The 18670-nt window shown below is 49.0% G+C and overlaps 1 protein-coding gene across 1 annotated transcript in view; it reads right to left on the reverse strand.

Moving 5' to 3' along the window:
- Window positions 1-16169, reverse strand: part of CLMN (calmin) — a 127611-nt gene extending 111442 nt beyond the window's left edge. Inside the window, exon 1 of the mRNA XM_083165782.1 lies at window positions 15923-16169. Within this exon, the coding sequence (XP_083021908.1) occupies window positions 15923-16004 (82 nt within the window). The 5' untranslated portion in view covers window positions 16005-16169. The remainder of the gene's footprint in view (window positions 1-15922) is intronic.
- Between the last annotated feature and the right edge of the window lie 2501 nt (window positions 16170-18670).

Consider the following 18670-nt stretch of genomic DNA (forward strand, 5'->3'; position numbering starts at 1 on the left):
TTCCAGTAGCCGCAGGGTTATTCCAGTAGCCGCAGGGTTATTCCCGTAGCCGCAGGGTTATTCCCTTAGCCGCAGGGTTATTCCAGTAGCCGCAGCGTTATTCCAGTAGCCGCAGGGTTATTCCCTTAACCGCAGGGTTATTTCCTTAGCCACAGGGTTATTCCAGTAGCCGCAGGGTTATTCCCGTAGCCGCAGGGTTATTCCCGTAGCCGCAGGGTTATTCCCTTAGCCACAGGGTTATTCCAGTAGCCGCAGGGTTATTCCCGTAGCCGCAGGGTTATTCCCATAGCCGCAGGGTTATTCCTGTAGCCGCAGGGTTATTCCCTTAGCCGCAGGGTTATTACCGTAGCCGCAGGGTTATTACCGTAGCCGCAGGGTTATTCCAGTAGCCGCAGGGTTATTACCGTAGCCGCAGGGTTATTCCCTTAGCCGCAGGGTTATTTCAGTAGCCACAGGGTTATTCCCGTAGCCGCAGGGTTATTTATTCCCTTAGCCACAGGGTTATTCCAGTAGCCGCAGGGTTATTCCCGTAGCCGCAGGGTTATTCCCTTAGCCGCAGGGTTATTACCGTAGCCGCAGGGTTATTCCCTTAGCCGCAGGGTTATTCCAGTAGCCGCAGGGTAATTCCCGTAGCCGCAGGGTTATTCCCTTAGCCACAGGGTTATTCCAGTAGCCGCAGGGTTATTCCCATAGCCGAAGGGTTATTCCCGTAGCCGCAGGGTTATACCCATAGCCACAGGGTTATTCCAGTAGCCGCAGGGTTATTCCCGTAGCCGCAGGGTTATTCCCTTAGCCACAGGGTTATTCCAGTAGCCGCAGGGTTATTCCCATAGCCACAGGGTTATTCCCGTAGCCGCAGGGTTATTCCCGTAGCCGCAGGGTTATTCCCTTAGCCACAGGGTTATTCCAGTAGCCGCAGGGTTATTCCCATAGCCACAGGGTTATTCCCGTAGCCGCAGGGTTATTCCCGTAGCCATATGGGTTTTCACGTAGCCAATACAGGAACTACATTTAGGGCCTGATTCTGGTTGGTTTGCAAAAGCAAACTCCTTCTTTAATGGACAAAACCATGCTGCGCTGCAGGTGGGGCTGATGTAACGTGCAGACAGAGTTATATTTGGGTGGGGTGTGTTCAAACTGAAATCTAAATTGCAGTGTAAGAATAAAGCAGCCAGTATTTACCCTGCACAGAAACAACATCACTCAAATCTAACTCTCTCTGCACAAGTTACATCTGCCCCACCTGCAGGGCACATCGTTTTGTCCATTGGAGTTTGCTTTTGCAAACCAACCAGACTCCGACCCTCAGGCCTACCCGCCTATCACACGGCTTTGCAGTAGGCCGGTGTGTGCAGTACAGATGTATGAACAATAACACTCACGTGTAATCTCAGTGTTTGGATAAATGCCGGCCTATGTATACATAACCCAGGATTGTTCTTGTACAGTGCTATATGCGGATCACCTTACCCGGAGTCACTCTCATGTTTACAGTCAGACGGCAGCGAGGACGCCGCGGTGATCACGTCAGGTGCCTGGCACTTCTTATGGAAATAACAGCCACTAGGCCATAACATGGTGACCTGCCCAGCGCATGGGAAATAGCATAGGTGCTATGGGGGGTATAAAATATCTGGCCGACGCATGCCATAGGTCGACATGGCTAAAGTCAGAATGGGTCAGAATGTCGACACAGGCATTAGGTCGACATTGGGAAGGTCGACATGAGGCTTTCATGTTTTTGTGTCCCCCATTGTTGCCACGAAAGTCGACATGGACAACGTATCAGTGTGCCGCTGCACTCGCCATGCTTCGGGCACGGTGCCTCACTGCACATGGCACACTATTATATTCTCTCTCCACGACGGTAGGAATACCGTCTGTCGGCACATATCGGCTAAAAAAAAACCATGAAAAACTCATGTCGGTTTTTTTGACTGTCAAGCTTCCCATTGTCGACCTAATGCTTTTGTCGAACTTCCGACCCTGTCGACCTAATGTTTGTCGACCTAGAGACCATATCCCGTGCACCTAGCGATGTGTTCTGTGTAATACCTTGGGGGTTTATACACTAACAATGTGCAATAAGCTAACGAGTCCCTCGCCGTCATTGGCCCTTATTCAGATCTGATCGCAGTACAAATTTGTTCTCAAAATGGGCAAAACCATGTGCACTGCAGGTGGGGCAGATGTAACATGTGCAGAGAAAGTCAGATTTGGGTGAGGTATTTTGTTTCTGTGCAGGGTAAATACTGGCTGCATTATTTTTACACTGTAATTTAGATTCAATTTCAACACACCCCACCCAAATTTAACTCTCTCTATACATGTTACATCTGCCCCACCTGCAGTGCACATGGTTTTGTCCATTTTGAGAACATATTTGTACTGCGATCAGATCTGAATAAGGGCCATTGTCTGACTTGTACTAGATAGATCAGAGATAATTGCCATCTGCTGTTATGGTTAGGCCGCAATCACTTTGTTAGTATCTAACCCAGTGGTTCACAAACTTTTGGAATCACGGCACCCTAAACTATCAGAATTTTTTTCACGGCACCCCTAGGACAAATGTTACTAATTTCAGGAAAAATATTAAAAAAAGTTGTGATTTAAATGTTTTCCTCAGGTCCACTTATGTGGTGAGAAACAGGATCCACTTCGGTTTACCCACAAGCACTAATTTTGCCTATTGCATTGGCCATAAATAACTTGAATTGATTTTGGCCCACCAACCTGAGGCACCCCTGCAAGTGCTCCAAGGCACCCAGGGAGCCTAGGCGCACAGTTTGGGAACCACTGATCTAACCCCCATTATGTTAGTTCATGTTTGTTATTTTAATCTGAGGGTCATGTAGCAGAAGTGACGGCTGAAATGTAATAGGACGAGAGATTCAGAAAGCGAGAGATTTTGTAAGAAATCTCCATATTTTTTTTAAAGCGGCAATCATTTACACTTGAAAATCAAACAGGTTTTGCAGTGTGAATGATTATATTACACTGGCGTGGGAGTCATAGCTCTCATGCTGCTTTCACACCGCAAAACCTGCTTAGACCAGGTATGTAAAGCGTTTTTTAAAACGGGTCACATAACCCCCTTTCACATCGCATGTAAATAGCTGGTCTAAAGCAGGTTTGCGGTGTGAAAGTCTGGCAAACTGTTTAACCGGGAAGAAATCCCCCCCCCCCCCCATCTCCTCTCCTACCTGGGCTGCACTGCATTAGCGGTGACACGGAGCAGCACCATTCTAGCCACCCCGCACAGCCCGTTACCCCCCTGTGCGGCGTCTCCTTCAACATCCGGCCTGTTTCATCCTCCGCCGGGCCCGCTGCAGCACCTCACCTCCCGCATCTGTTCTTCTTCTGCGCTCTAGCTGAGGTGCATGTGTGCAGCCGCCGGCGGGGCCAACATGTCCAAGCACGAGCAGGTCCTGGTGCTCAACCCGCCGCACAAGGTAACCGCAGGCCGGGGGCTTGTGGGGATGACGACACTGTGCTGTCATTAATAGCAGCAGCAGCGGAGACTGCAGTGCCCACACCTCCCGATGCCAGATGCCTGCTCCCCATTGTCAGCCGTCTTTCAGCTATATGACAGGGGACTGGAGATTGCAGCTTAGCTATAAGGCAGCGCTGTTTAGAGTGGCGGGGTCCTAAATACCGTTTCAGACCCGTTCAGACCGCAAAAAAAAACTGATTTACGAACGTCCCCGTGCGATCGCACCGGGGGTTCAATGTTGAAGCTGTGCGCATGCGCATATTCCCTTGTCTGCATGGGCAGGGCTTCTATGCGGGTGCCTTCGGAGACTCTAAAGGGTGAAGGGGGTACATTTGCCGTGCAGTGGTGGGCGGGCATTCGTAAGGCCGGCGGGCAGAGTTACAAGGCTCGCTGAGCAGTGAAATAATGCTGCTTAGCGACCCAACCAGAATCAGGGCCTATATACCATAGCACAGAGTTTCTCAAACTCCACCGTTACAGTCCAGGTTTTAAGGATATCCATGATTTAGCACAGATGACTCAATCATAGATATTTAAAACGTGGACTGTAAGGGCTGGGTTCGGAAAACTCTGTTATAGCATCTGATCTGATCAGTTTAGTATAAGATCGGTGATGTGAATCAGACGGCCGGAATGTGACGCAGTCGCACCCTTTGTGGGTTGAATCAGCCTCACTTCACGCAAAACGATTCATTATGAGCACTTTTGTGCGAATCTTGTCCGCCGGAAAGTGCAGCTGTTTCCGCAATGACTCACAGCCGCAAGTCATAGTGACCGTATCAGTGGTGATACCTAGTGGTGGAACGCTAGACTCTAAAGCTCTGTACACACATCGATTTGCTTTTGATTCGATGTTAGATCCGATTTTCTATTAGATCTGGCATTAGATCTTTCCATTCGATTTGGCATTAGATCTGTACTTTTGCATTAGATATAGAATTCGATTTACATTCATGGTACATTGTACACATTCGATTTACTAGATCGAATTCGATATTTCCTTTGCCGCACAGTAGATTTTTCTGTTCGATTTTGTGAAAGCGGGAGCGCGCATCGAATCGAATGTAGATCGAAAGTGACACGAAAACCATTTGATTTCGTTTAGGATTCGATTCGATTTTGCTTCTATAAGCAAAATCGAATCGGAAATCGGGAAAAAATCGATGTATGTGTACAGGGCTTTACACCTGATACAAACAGATAAGACTCAGGCGGTAATTAATGGTTAAGTGGTTCTCAGGTGTTACCCCTTTGATAAAGCGCTTTAAGCAGTGAAAGGGTTAATCTTGTGCCTAAAGGCACCCACACACATACAAAATGGGCCTTTTTCACATGATTCCGACCGATCAGGCCTATAAATCGTGTGAAAACTGCCATATTGTATGTGATATATCTCTGGATCTGATTCGATGCGCGGTCCTGTGCGCATCGGATCGGATCCGGAACCCGCCATAGCTGCCACAAAGATTTGTTGGATCGATGGCATCGCATACAATACATTATCCCTATAGATTGTAAGCTTGCGAGCAAGGGCCCGCCTACCTCTATGTCGGTCTGTTACTGCCCAGTTTGTGTTATCGCTGTTGTTGGGTAATGCATTATGGGCCTGATTCTGGTTCACTCGCAAAAGCTATTTCTTTCTCTAATGGACAAAACCATGCTGCATTGCAGGTGGGGCAGATGTTTGTTCTTCAAACTGATATCTATATTGCATTGCAAAAATAAAGCAGCCAGTATTTACCCTGCACAGAAACAAAATAACTTGTTACATCTGCCCCACCTGCAGTGCAGCATGGTTTTGTCCATTAGAGAGAGAATTTGTTTTTGCGAGTGAACCAGAATCATGTCCAATCAGATTGCCAATCATTTGGAGTAAATTACTCAAGTAAATGTCTTATTGCTACTGTATTCACACCTCCCAGCATGCCCCTCTCCAGCAGGGACACAGTGCTCTGTTCCTGGACTTTGCTTTGTAATGCATGATTGCCATCACCTGTTTTGAACAGGATAATTAATAAGAAAGGTGATTCAGCACAGGTGATGGCAATCATTAATTAAGAAGGAAGTCCAGGAAGAGAGCACTGTGTCCCTCCTGGAGAGGGTCATGTTGGGAGGTATGTGGATCTCTTATGCCCCTTTCAGACCGCACATATTACCCGGTATTTTGCCGTTTTTTAAGCATTTCAAAATGGTAATATGTGCGGTCTGAAAGGTCCACAGTGATTTTACTGTTTCCCAAAAAAACGGTATTTGGAGAAGGTAAGAAAGCAGGGTCCTACCCGTTTCAGACCCCTTTTGTTTTGCAGTCTGATCGGGTCTGAAACGGAATTTAAGACCCAGACAATAGTGGTCCCGCTCTCTGCATATCTAATGAGTGGGACCCAGTGCAGTGAATATTCAATGAGCGGGTGGGGACCCACTCATTAAAAATGCACTGCTTTATTAGATATGCATTGAGGTCCGGAGGCCCCCTCCCCCCCACACACACACACACACACACATGGAGGCATTTCCAAACCCCCACCCCCCACCCCATCCCCTGGAGGCATCCCCCCCCCACCTGGGCAGCGCAGGCATCCTTCCCCCCCCATTAGGCATCCCCTCTCCCCCCTGCCCCCACTGAGGCATCCTATCATTTCTCCCCCCCCCACCTGGGCAAGGAAAGGAAGGGATCCGGGCAGCAGGAACATACGTATGTGAGATCAGTGACGGGGTCCCTGCGGAAGATGGGAACTAGTAGTAGGGACCCCGCCACTGATCTCACATACGCTGCAGGGACCCCCTGCCATGACCAGGTAGGGGGGGGGGGGGGAGAAATTATAGAATGCCTCAGTGGCTGGGCCGGGGGGGGGGGGGGGGATGCCTAAGGGAAGGGGGAAGGGGGGTGTTGGAAATGCCTGCATTCAGCCCACAAAACCTGTTTAGACCTGGTATAAGACCGGGTAAATGTGCGGTCTGAAAGGGGCATAAAACCTGCTTTGACCCATTTTAAGAAACCCTTTAAATACCGGGTCTAAGCAGGTTTTGCGGTGTGAAAGCAGCGTCACTCAGCCATTTGAAAAGACCATAGCAAAATCAATGCAGGAGCATCAGGAAGTCACTAACAGAATATAAACAGTGTATACATATGGAAAGTTTGATGTCAATGTCTGGGAATGGGTCTTCTATAACAAGGAACTTGCTATTTTATTTCACAATACACAAATGACACCTCAGCGAATGACATGAGTCACTGCCGTATACTTAGCGAGCTAACTCCACACTACAGTGATTTCAGGAGAGGAGTACCAGCTCCAATGAGGCTGAGAGGCTGCGATTTACAAGTGTTAGAAATACAGTATCAATAGGGCTGCAGACTGCTGTATATGCTTTACACAAGCTGCTTCATGGCTGTACTGCAGATAGTACACATGTATTATCATGGTATCATTAAATATGTATTTCATCTATCTATCTAGGCCTCCTGTATTTGTATTTGCTACAGTGTGTGGTCACAGGCCACTGCACCCCAACCTGGGAAGTGTGGGTGCTGTTTGCACCCCATTCTTAGGAATGGCGAGTGCGGTAGTACATCTGTATCTCTCTCTCTCTCTCTCTATATATATATATATATATATATATATATATATATATATCAGTGCGTCATTTACCTGGAAGAGGTGGCACCAGGTGCACTATGGGAAGAAGGTAGGCCAATGGAGGCCATGTGATACTCTGGGCAATTTTCTACTGGGAAACCTTGGGTCCCTCATTAATGTGGCTGTTACGATGACACGTACCACCTACCCAAACACTGTTGTAGACCAAGTACACCCCTTCATGGTAACAGTGGTCACTGGTGGCAGTGCCCCTCCTGTGGTCCCGCACCATCTCTTCACTTGCTTCCTTACAGTAAATTACTGTCAGCACTCTGATTGGTGGATAGCTCCAGACATCCACCAATCAGCATGCTGATAGCCATTCACTGTCTGACTGCAGGCTGGGGAGAAGGAAGAGAATGCTGGGCTCTGATTGGTGGATAGCTCTAGCCATCCACCAATCAGCATGCTGACAGCCATTCACTGTCTGACTGCAGGCTGGGGAGCAGGAGGAGAATGGCGCCTGTTCGCAATGTCAGAGAGACCAGGCAGCTTTCTCTACTGCCTCCCAAGAAGCTCAGGCAGCTGATGCCCACAACTCAATCTGCCCCAGCTCGAAGGCCCCTAGAATTAGGGGGCCCTTGGCCAGCTGCCCATTAAGCCTATACATGAAGATGGCCCTGCCTCTTTCAGTAGGATAATGCTCCCTGCCATGCTGCAAGCATTGCTCAGGAACAGTTTAAGGAACATGACAAAGGTGAAGGTGTTGGCTTGGCCTCCGAATTCCCTTGATTTCCATCTGATTGAGCATCTGTCCGAGACATGGAGGCCCCAGCTTGCAACTTACAGGACTTAAAGAACCAGCTACTAACATCGTATGCCAGATACCACAGGGCGCCATCAGGGGTCTTGTGGAGTCCATACCTTGGTGGTCAGACCTACTCTGCCAGCACAGGGGGACAATATTATGCAGATGAGCTTGACGCATACTTACCTACATGGCTGCCCCCTCTTTCGGAAGGTGGCACATTTGCATCGTCATGAGCCCCCCCTATAGGGGATATACAGTGCCGTGAAAACAGGCATTGTCTAGCGGGGACGGGCTACAATGACTTGGTTGGATGACGCAGTGCGTGTGAATGGATGCTACACAGTAACATCCATTCGCAGGCCAGGGGGATCCACTCACATCTTTCGATGTTTCCATTCGATGGTATCATCGCCCATTGAAAGGTGCACGTATATGTAAGGTTGCTCTGAGGTGAGGAGGAAATGCCCACCCCCCGCACCCTCATCATGGCTTCATTACCATGAGAACACTGGGTGTTCCCATATCCTAATGGGGCTGCCCATCGCCCCACGCCCCCTCCACCACCCCCCACCCCCCTGTGTTGGGTGCATGCGCAGACGCACAGCATTGGTCCCCCGTACGAACGCACGGAGGACCAAATGGACCTGGATACAGTCCTAGGTGTCAGCACAATTAACGTGATTTAATAGTTCTTGGAGAATTTCTCAATCGGAAACTATTGCCTTATGGGGCCTTGAAAAATCACGATAATCTACGGCTCTGGGATTCCAAAAAGTTTCCGAGCCACAGCATTAAAAACATACCTTCTACTGTAAAATCCCTTTAAAGGGATTCAAATCAAACACTGAAATCACACGGGGTCATTAGATCAACCCTATTTAGTTCCACATGCATTGCGTCAACCACTGAAGATCGACAGGCTTAGGTTGACACCTGAAGTAGGTCATCATGGCTTTGGGTCGGAAGGTCGACACAAGCATTAGGTCGACAATAGGAAATATAGAAACATAGAATTTTACGGCAGATAAGAACCACTTGGCCCATCTAGTCTGCCCCTTTTTTTAAACATGTTACCTCAAACCATATTTGATCCTTATTTTTTTTGTAAGGATATCAATATGCCTATCCCAAGCATGTTTACATTGTACTACTGTATTTGCCTCTACCACCTCTGATGGGAGGCTATTCCACTTATCTACTACTCTTTCTGTGAAGTAATTCTTCCTCACATTTCCCCTGAATCTTCCTCCCTCTAGTTTCAGTGCATGTCCTCGTGTTCTGTTGCTCCTCTTCCTGTGAAGAATGTCTCCCACCTGTACCTTGTTAAAACCCTTGATATATTTGAAAGTTTCTATCATGTCCCCCCTTTCCCTTCTCTGCTCTAAAGTATACATATTAAGATCTTTTAGTCTTTCCTGGTACGTTTTGTGATGTAGGCCATGCACCATTTTAGTTGCTCTTCTTTGTACAGTCTCTAATGTATTTATATCCTTCTGGAGATATGGCCTCCAGAACTGCACACAATACTCTAGGTGAGGTCGTACAAGGTCGAAAGTCAACAGGTCTACAGGAGTTTTTCACGTTTTATATTTTAAACCGACATGTGCCGACAGGCGGTATTTCATGCCCTACCACGGCATGGTGGGAAAATAAATGCGGTACACTTTTACAGTGTCCATGTCGACTATGTCGACATCCAGGTAAAAAAAAGAGCGAAAAACTCAGGTCGACCTTTTGACTTATTATGCTGTAGAACACGGAACTCTTTAGGATTACAAGCGACAAGTCGAGTATAATACAATTTAGTGAATTTCTGTTACCTAGGAGAACGCACAATGAGCATGGGACAGGTAACATCCTGCAGAGATGTGATAAACACTGCAGCTGTAGTAGTCAGCTCAGTCACATATTGCCTTTGTGTTTATTTGTACCTTTACGTCACTGAGTAGACTACAAATTAGTGAATTTCCGTTACCTAGGAGAACGCACAATGAGCATGGGACAGGTAAAATCCCGCAGAGATGTAATAAACACTGCAGCTGTAGTATTTAGCTGTCACATATTGCCTTTGTGTTTATTTGTGCCTTTACGTCACTGTCAGCAATATTACTGGAGGGCGCTCAGTCCAGAGATTCCTAATCTTATTTGGACAGAGCACAGATTATATCTATGACCCAGTTTAATGAGCCATGTTTTTTTTTTTTTTTTTATCGATTCACATGTCTATAAATTATATTTATGGTAACAGATTATAAATATAACTTACAGGAAATTGTAGAACAAGACAAATAATAAACATGATTGAAAAAAAGGATTATGGATTTTATAAAAAAAAAAAAAGAGAGAGAGGAATATAGTGGCTCATATTTTGGGAGACAGTAATCATTGACCCTATAGTCGACATGCACCAGGCTGATAAAAGGTCAACATGCACTACATTGTTGACATTACAATGGTTGACACATGAGAAAGTCAACAAAAGTTTTTCGCGATTTTTTGGACTACAATTGACAACGGTAAAGTACCAGACCCAAAGCATGGAGGACACAGCGTGCCATGGGAGGGTACATCCTACGCTGATGGGTGGTGCAGGTTAACAGGTGTCGGCATTGACAACAAAAACACACAAATAAATTATTTTGACCCTTTTTCCTGTCGACTTTTGGGTGTGTTCCTATTGCAACCAGTGGCGTAACAATGACACTGCAGGACAAGCCGTGGCTTGGGGGAGCTGGCGCTGTTGGGGCGCATTCCAGTGGGTCTACACGTGCGTATGGAATCTGCTGAGAACGTCCATTCAAAAATGTCTGCTGCCTTGAAGGAGACAGATGCTAGAGGTCATACTGGGTAGCGTATATTCCTACCTGGAAATGAACATGAAATCCCTAGCAATGAGCATGTAACCCTTGGCAACGAGAACGTAACACCTGTCAAAGAGCTTGAAACCCTGGCAACGAGAATTTAGGTAAAATAACTATAATAAACTAGGTGATTCATCGCGCCCTACGGGCGCTCTTCACACCGTCGTAAGGGGCTGCGCCCCCTTAATTTGTGAACGTTTGTATATGAGAAATATGGTTAGAATTGTATGAAAGATGCCCTGTATTGCAACTTAGGTGTCCGCGAATCGCGGGAGGGGGGGTCGCGGAGGGTGCCGCGAATTGCAGGAGGGGGGGTCGCGGGGGGTGCCGCGAATTGCAGGAGGGGGGGTTGTGGGGGGGTGGATGCTGCGAATCGCGGGAGGGGAGGGATTGCAGAGAATCGCGGGAGGGGGGTTGCAGGGTGGGTTGCCGCAAATCGCGGGAGGGGGGTTACTGGGGCGGTGGTTGCGGCGAATCATGGTAGGGGGGGTCGCGGGGGGTGTGCCGTAAATCACGGGAGGGGGGGTCACGGGGTGGGGTGCCGAGAATCGCGGGGGGGTGTGTGTGTGCCGTGAATCGCGGGAGTGGGGGTTGCGGGGGGGTGGGGGGGGGGTATTTGACGCGAATCGCCACAAGAAAAAATCAACACAGAAAGGTCAACACATGTAAATGTTGACATGTGGCACTTCATTGGTGTCCATGTCGACACATGAGAATGAATATGAAAACATTCAAAAAATGAAAAAAAAAACTTCAAAAACTCATGTCAACCTTTTTCATTGTCGACCATAGCCATGTCAGTGTTTTCCATGTGCAATTTAATTCTGGAGCTGCCGCGAATCGTGGGGGGGGGTGCCGCGAATTGCGGGGTCGCGGGGGTGGGTGCCGCAAATCGCGGGAGGGGGGGGTTACGGGGCGGGGGTTGCGGCGAATCATGGGAGGGGGGGTCGCGGGGGTGTGCCATGAATCACGGGAGGGGGGGTCACGGGGTGGGGTGCCGAGAATCGCGGGGGAGGTGTGTGTGTGTGTGCCGTGAATCGCGGGAGTGGGGGTTGTGGGGGGGGGGGTGTGACGCAAATCGCCACAAGAAAAAATCAACACAGAAAGTTTAACACATGTAAATGTTGACATAAGTGTGGCACTTCATTGGTGTCCATGTCGACACATGAGAATGAATATGAAAACATTCAAAAAATGAAAAAAAAAACTTCAAAAACTCATGTCAACCTTTTTCATTGTCGACCATAGCCATGTCAGTGTTTTCCATGTGCAATTTAATTCTGGAGCTGCCGCGAATCACGGGGGGTGCCGCGAATTGCGGGAGGGGGGGGGGTTGCGGGGTTGGCTGCCGCGAATCGCGGGAGGGCGGGGTTCACAGGGGTTCCGGTGGGGGGTTGCCGCGAATTGCGGGAGGTGGGGGGTCACGGGGGGTGCCGCGAATCGCGGGAGGGGGGGTTGCGGGGGGGTGTGACGCGAATCGCCACAAGAAAAAATCAACACAGAAAGGTCAACACATGTAAATGTTGACATAAGTGTGCCACTTCATTGGTGTCCATGTTGACACATGACAATGAATATGAAAACATTCAAAAAATGAAATAAATCTTCAAAAACTCATGTCAACCTTTTTCATTGTCGACCATAGCCGTGCCAGTGTTTTGCATGTGCCATTTAATCCTGGGGGTGCCGCGATTTGCGGGAGGGGGGGGGGTTGCGGGGGGTGGGTGCCGCGAATCGCGGGAGAGCGGGGTTCATGGGGGTTCCGGTGGGGGGTTGCCGCGAATTGCGGGAGGGGGGGTCGCGGGGGGGTGCCGGGAATCGCCGGAGGGAGGTTGCGGGGGGTGTGACGCGAATCGCCACAAGAAAAAAATCAACACAGAAAGGTCAACACATGCAAATGTTGACATAAGTGTGCCACTTCATTGGTGTCCATGTCGACACATGACAATGAATATGAAAAAATTAAAAAAATTAAAAATAAATCTTCAAAAACTCATGTCAACCTTTTTCATTGTCGACCATAGCCATGTCAGTGTTTTGCATGTGCCATTTAATCCTGGGGCTGCTGCGAATTGCGCGGGGGGGTGCCGCGAATCGCGGGAGGGGGGTCGCAGGGGGGGTGCCGCCAATCGTGCAAGGGGGGGTCGCGGGGGGGTTCTTTTTGCCGCGAATCGCGGGAGGGAGGTCGCGGGGGGGGGGTGTTTTTTCCGCGAATCGGGGGGGGGGGGGGGGGTCACGGGGGAGGGTTTGCCGTGATTCGCTGGAGGGGGGGGTCGCGGGTGGTGGTTATGCCGCGAATTGCGGGAGGGGTCGTGGGGGGTTCTTTTTGCAGCGAATCGCGGGAGGGGGGGTCGCGGGGGTGTTTTTGCTGCGAATCGCGGTAGGGGGGGTCGCGGGGGAGCGGGTGTTTTTGCCGCGGGAGGGGCGCGCGGGGGGGGGGAGGTTTTGCCGCAAATCGCGGGAGGGGGGCGCTCACCTGGTGGCTGTGGAGTAGCAGTGCTGGGCAACACGGGAAGGCAGAGGGTGTCTGGCACTGTCTGTGGGCTCACTGGGCTGGTTCTCTGTCACATACCTCCCAACATGACCCTCTCCAGGAGGGACACAATGCTCTGTTTCTAGACTTCCCCTTAATGTATGATTGCCATCACCTGTTTTAAACAGGTTAATTTCTCAGAAAGGTGTTCAGCACAGATGAAGGCAATCACACATTAAGAGGAAAGTCCAGGAACAGAGCGTTATAGACACAGACACCCACTTTGAGTGACAGATGTAGCCAAATATATAGGAGATGTATGGGGGGGGGCAGTTTTTTATTTTCGGCAGGGGGGGGGGCGCAAAATTTGTAGTTATGCCACTGATGTCAATCTTTTTCTTATGTCGACCTTCTCCCTGTCGACCTTCTGGGGTCAATCTAGTCACTGTTGACTCTATGATTCACACCCCAGTACAGATCGCAGAGTTCTGTCTCACATGGGATGTTGCTATGGGCAACCAATCAGATACTATCTATGATCTTCTAGAAGGCGATAAATAAATAAGTAGATTCTGATTGATTGCCTATAGCAACATCTCATGTGAAACAGAACTCCCTTCTTAGTAAATTTCCCCCTTTATCGTTCCGCTAAGACTCTGGATGAAGAGACCATGGCCCTTATTCAGATCTGATCGCAGTACAATTTTGTTCACAAAATGGGCAAAACCATGCTGCACTGCAGGTGGGGCAGATGTAACATGTGCAGAGAGAGTTAGATTTGTGTGAGTTATTTTGTTTCTGTGCAGGGTAAATACTGGTTGCATTATTTTTACACTGCAATTTAGATTTCAGTTTCAACACACCCCACCCAAATCTAACTCTCTCTGCACATGTTGCATCTGCCCCACCTGCAATGCACACAGATTTGCCCATTTTGAGAACAAATTTGTACTGCGATCAGATCTGAATTAGGGCCCATGACTGTACCCAATAAACTAGCAGGGATTGCAGGAGACTCTTATTCCAGCCATACAATAAAACCGACTCATCAGCGCATCCCTGGTCACATAGCAGTAACATAGGTGTGTATGCCGGTCCCTGTATACCAGCCACCGTCCCTTTGAAGTCTGTAGGAACAAACTTTATTTGTGACAATTGATGGCAAAGATCATGCAAAAGATTAACCCATTGCAACCGCGTACAGTCATATCCCCCCCCCCCCCCCCCCCCCAGCTGCTCCTCTTTCCTGTTTTCTCTATGGGGGTCATTGTATTAAAGTTATACATATTGGGGAAGTGGATCCTTGTCCTGTACTTGTATAAAATGATAATATTACAGTTTATGCCTCATTTATCAACGAGTGATATTCTTGTTATCACTAGTTACAAATGATAACTGGTGCTCCGTCCAATCAGCTCCTAACCCCGGTACACACTATACGATGTGGTTAATGAATGATATTGTTAACGATATCATCGGAACGCCTCATCATTGACAATATCGTTCAGTGACGTCCCCATCTGAACATGCAATCGTTGACGATAGGCAGATTTGACTGCATGTTCAGACTACGGGGGTCGTTATATAGTTATCTTGCATATCGTGGAAAAATATTGCATAGTGTGTACGCACATTGACTGTCACTTTTCAAACACCTGGCAGTTAGGAGCTGATTGGCAGCAGTACCATTTATCATGCATAAGGGGAGATAACAAGAATATCACCCATTGATAAATCTGCCCTTAAAGTTTGAAACCAATCAGCTGTGCCGTTCGCCGTCAGGCCCGAATGTTGACATAGTAGACATGGTGGACACTGTCAAAGTGTAACACATCCCCTCGCATTGGCTCGCTACGCTCGGCACACTATTTTATTTTATCACCACGCTCTAGTGGATGGTAGGGTATGAAATACCACCTGTCGGCACGTCGGCTAAAAAACGTGAAAACTCGTCAACCTTTTGACAGTCGACCTAGCCATTTGCGTTATTATGCAGATGTTGTATTGCAAAATAATGAGTCTACAATGCCGCTATATCTGGCCTGACTCCTTATACACATATAAGACTGAGCCTCCTGTGTATACAGTACCGTCACCTGCTCAGCAGAGGCTGGGAACAAGTCCTGTTGCTGGTTAGTTACAAGCAGGTGTCTAGTGATCACAGAAGGCAGAGGGCACAACGCACTTGGCAGCGACTGCATATAAACACAATGCCCAGGGGCAGAGCCTTCACGGCCAGCTCTCGCAGTGACCTTTGTGACTGTCACCTCTGGGACTTTATTCAGAGCAACAGGTGTCTCTCTGCTGTAGTTACAGTGCCACTGTCCCCAGAATTCCAAGGGCATGCTGAGGGTTGTAGTCCCACAACACCTGAAGTACAATAATTACTCAATATCTGCTATACAGGAGCCAAGAGCAGCATGCCAGTAACTGCAAGCAGCAATCATTGATTATATAAGGCATGTGATGATGTGCAGCATCCTAGCTGCCAGGAGGGTGCACTAGGGCTGCACTAAGTTCTGCAGCAACTGCACAGTATGATAACTCAATAGAAGAGACCCTGAGAGTATTGCCAGAGAGCTGTCACCAGCCCCCCAGGCTGGTGCATGAGACCCCCTGCCAGGTAATACAGAGAGGGGGCGTGACCAGAGACCCACACCCACCCACCACAGACACTGAATGATGAGGGTTGGGGGTCTGTACCTTGCAGGTTCTGCACCCTGATGTCACTGATCTGTCCTATCAGTTCCTCTCGCTGAAACCAGTCCCACTCGTGTCCAGCCATGGGTGGGGAGTGACCGTGGAAGAGGGAGTGGGGCTCACAGGAGACAATCCAGCCCAGATGGGTAGAAATCCCGGCTCCACTCCGGACAAGTTGTGCGAGGAAGTGGAGAGAGATGAGAGGAGAGCGGCGCTGCTGCTCCTCCCTCCTCCAGTCCTGAGAGTGGGCAGGAGGAGGGAGACAGCAGCAGCAGCAGTCAGGCCTGACAGCTCTGTGCTGCTGCTCGCAGGGAATACACAACCACAGTGGGAGCACACTCACCACCTCTGTACCCATAATATCACACGCCTACCCATAATGTCACACCTGTGTACCCATAATGTCACACCTCTGTACCCATAATAATGTCACACCTACCCATAATGTCACACCTGTGTACCCATAATGTCACACCTCTGTACTCATAATGTCACACCTACCCATAATGTCACACCTCTATACTCATAATGTCACACCTGTGTCCCCATAATATCACATCAGTGTACCCATAATGTCACACCTCTGTACCCATAATGTCACACCTCTGTACCCATAATGTCACACCTCTGTACTCATAATGTCACACCTGTGTACCCATAATATCACATCAGTGTACCCATAATGTCACACCTCTGTACCCATAATGTCACACCTCTGTACCCATAATGTCACACCTCTGTACTCATAATGTCACACCTGTGTACCCATAATGTCACACCTCTGTACCCATAATGTCACACCTCTGTACTCATAATGTCACACCTCTGTACTCATAATGTCACACCTGTGTACTCATAATGTCACACCTCTGTACCCATAATGTCACACCTCTGTACCCATAATGTCACACCTCTGTACCCATAATGTCACACCTCTGTACCCATAATGTCACACCTCTGTACCCATAATGTCACACCTCTGTACTCATAATGTCACACCTGTGTACCCATAATGTCACACCTGTGTCCCCATAATATTACACCTGTGTACCCATAATGTCACACCTCTGTACCCATAATGTCACACCTGTGTCCCCATAATATTACACCTATGTACCCATAATGTCACACCTGTGTCCCCATAATATCACACCTGTGTCCCATAATATCACACCTGTGTCCCATAATGTCACACCTGTGTCCCCATAATATCACACCTGTGTCCCCATAATATCACACCTGTGTCCCCATAATACCCTGAGCACACGTGCAGCTGCTGAGGTGACTGCACATTACTGTGACAGGGGAACAATGGGTCACTGGGGAATCACAGCCACCCCTGTGATAGAACTAATACAGAGATACGTCCCATTTACAGACCCCGGTTTTCCTATGATCCCCTGGGTGTGGGTCATTGGGCCGAACCATTTTAGGATGACATGCATTGGGTCAACCACTGAAGGGCAACATGGTTTAGGTCAACACACGAAATTGGTCGACACGGTTAAGGTCAACAGGTTGGAAGGTCGACACAAGCATTAGGTCAACAATGGGAAGGTCAACATAGTTTTTTTTTGTCCCAAATGTCGACATGGACACTGCACTTGGCACACTGTTCTAATCTCCCACCACGCCGTAGTGCAGGGGTGGGGAACCTTTTTTGCGCCAAGGGCCATTTGTATGGGGAAAAAATGTCTCTTACAAATTGTCCTGCTGCAGCCGTCCCACGCTCCGGCGGCTGCCGCTGAATAGGACTGACAGTCTCCGGCTGCTGTTGATTAAGAGGAATCTCGCGAGAACTACCGACCTCTCGCGAGAATTCCCCTGTACTTTACTCCCAGCAAAGCCGCCGGGCGGGTGGAAGGGCCACTAAGACTGGCTATGCGGCCCCCGGGCCTGAGGTTCCCCACCACCTGCAGTAGTGGATGGTAGGGCAGGAAATGCCGCCTGTTGGCACATAGCGGCTCAAACAAAAACAAAAATGTGAAAAACATATGTCGACCTTCCCAATGTCGACCTAATGCTTGTGTCAACCTTCCAACCCTGACGTCCTTAGTCATATCAACCTATTTCAGGTGTTGACCTAAACCGTGTCGACCTTCAGTGATTGACCCAATGCATATCGACCTAGAGTGTATCACGATCCCACGCTGGGGGGTACGCCGCGGCCCGGCCTGTAATGGCAGCCGCGGCAGTCAGACAGGTCGCTGGAGGGGAGGAGAGTGCATTGCGCATCTCTCCTACCCCTCAGTGTGCTTCCCTGTGACTGGCCGCCCGTCCGCCAATCAATCAGAGCTTGCGGACCGGCAGCCAATCAGGAGCCGGCCCGCGAACTTTGATTGACGGGCAGCCCAGTCACACTGAAGGGAAGGAGAGATACGCAGTGTGCTGTACTCTCCTTCCCTGAGAGAAGCACTGCAGCGCGGCAGCTACATGGCAGGGGACACTGGACTGTCCTCTCCCCAGCAGCAGCATCAATGGTGAGTGTGCTGCTGCTGGGAAATACTATGGGGGCATTACTGGCACTGTGGGGCATTGCTGGCACTGTGGGGCATTGCTGGCACTGTGGGGCATACTTGTTGCTGGCACTGTGGGGCATTGCTGGCACTGTGGGGCATTGTTGGCACTGTGGGGCATACTTGTTACTGGCACTGTGGGGCATTGCTGGCACTGTGTGGCATTGTTGGCACTGTGGGGCATACTTGTTACTGGCACTGTGGGGCATTGCTGGCACTGTGGGGCATTGCTGGC

Source organism: Crinia signifera, chromosome 12 (genome assembly GCF_055691185.1).
Source record: "Crinia signifera chromosome 12, ASM5569118v1, whole genome shotgun sequence".
NCBI lineage: Eukaryota > Metazoa > Chordata > Amphibia > Anura > Myobatrachidae > Crinia > Crinia signifera.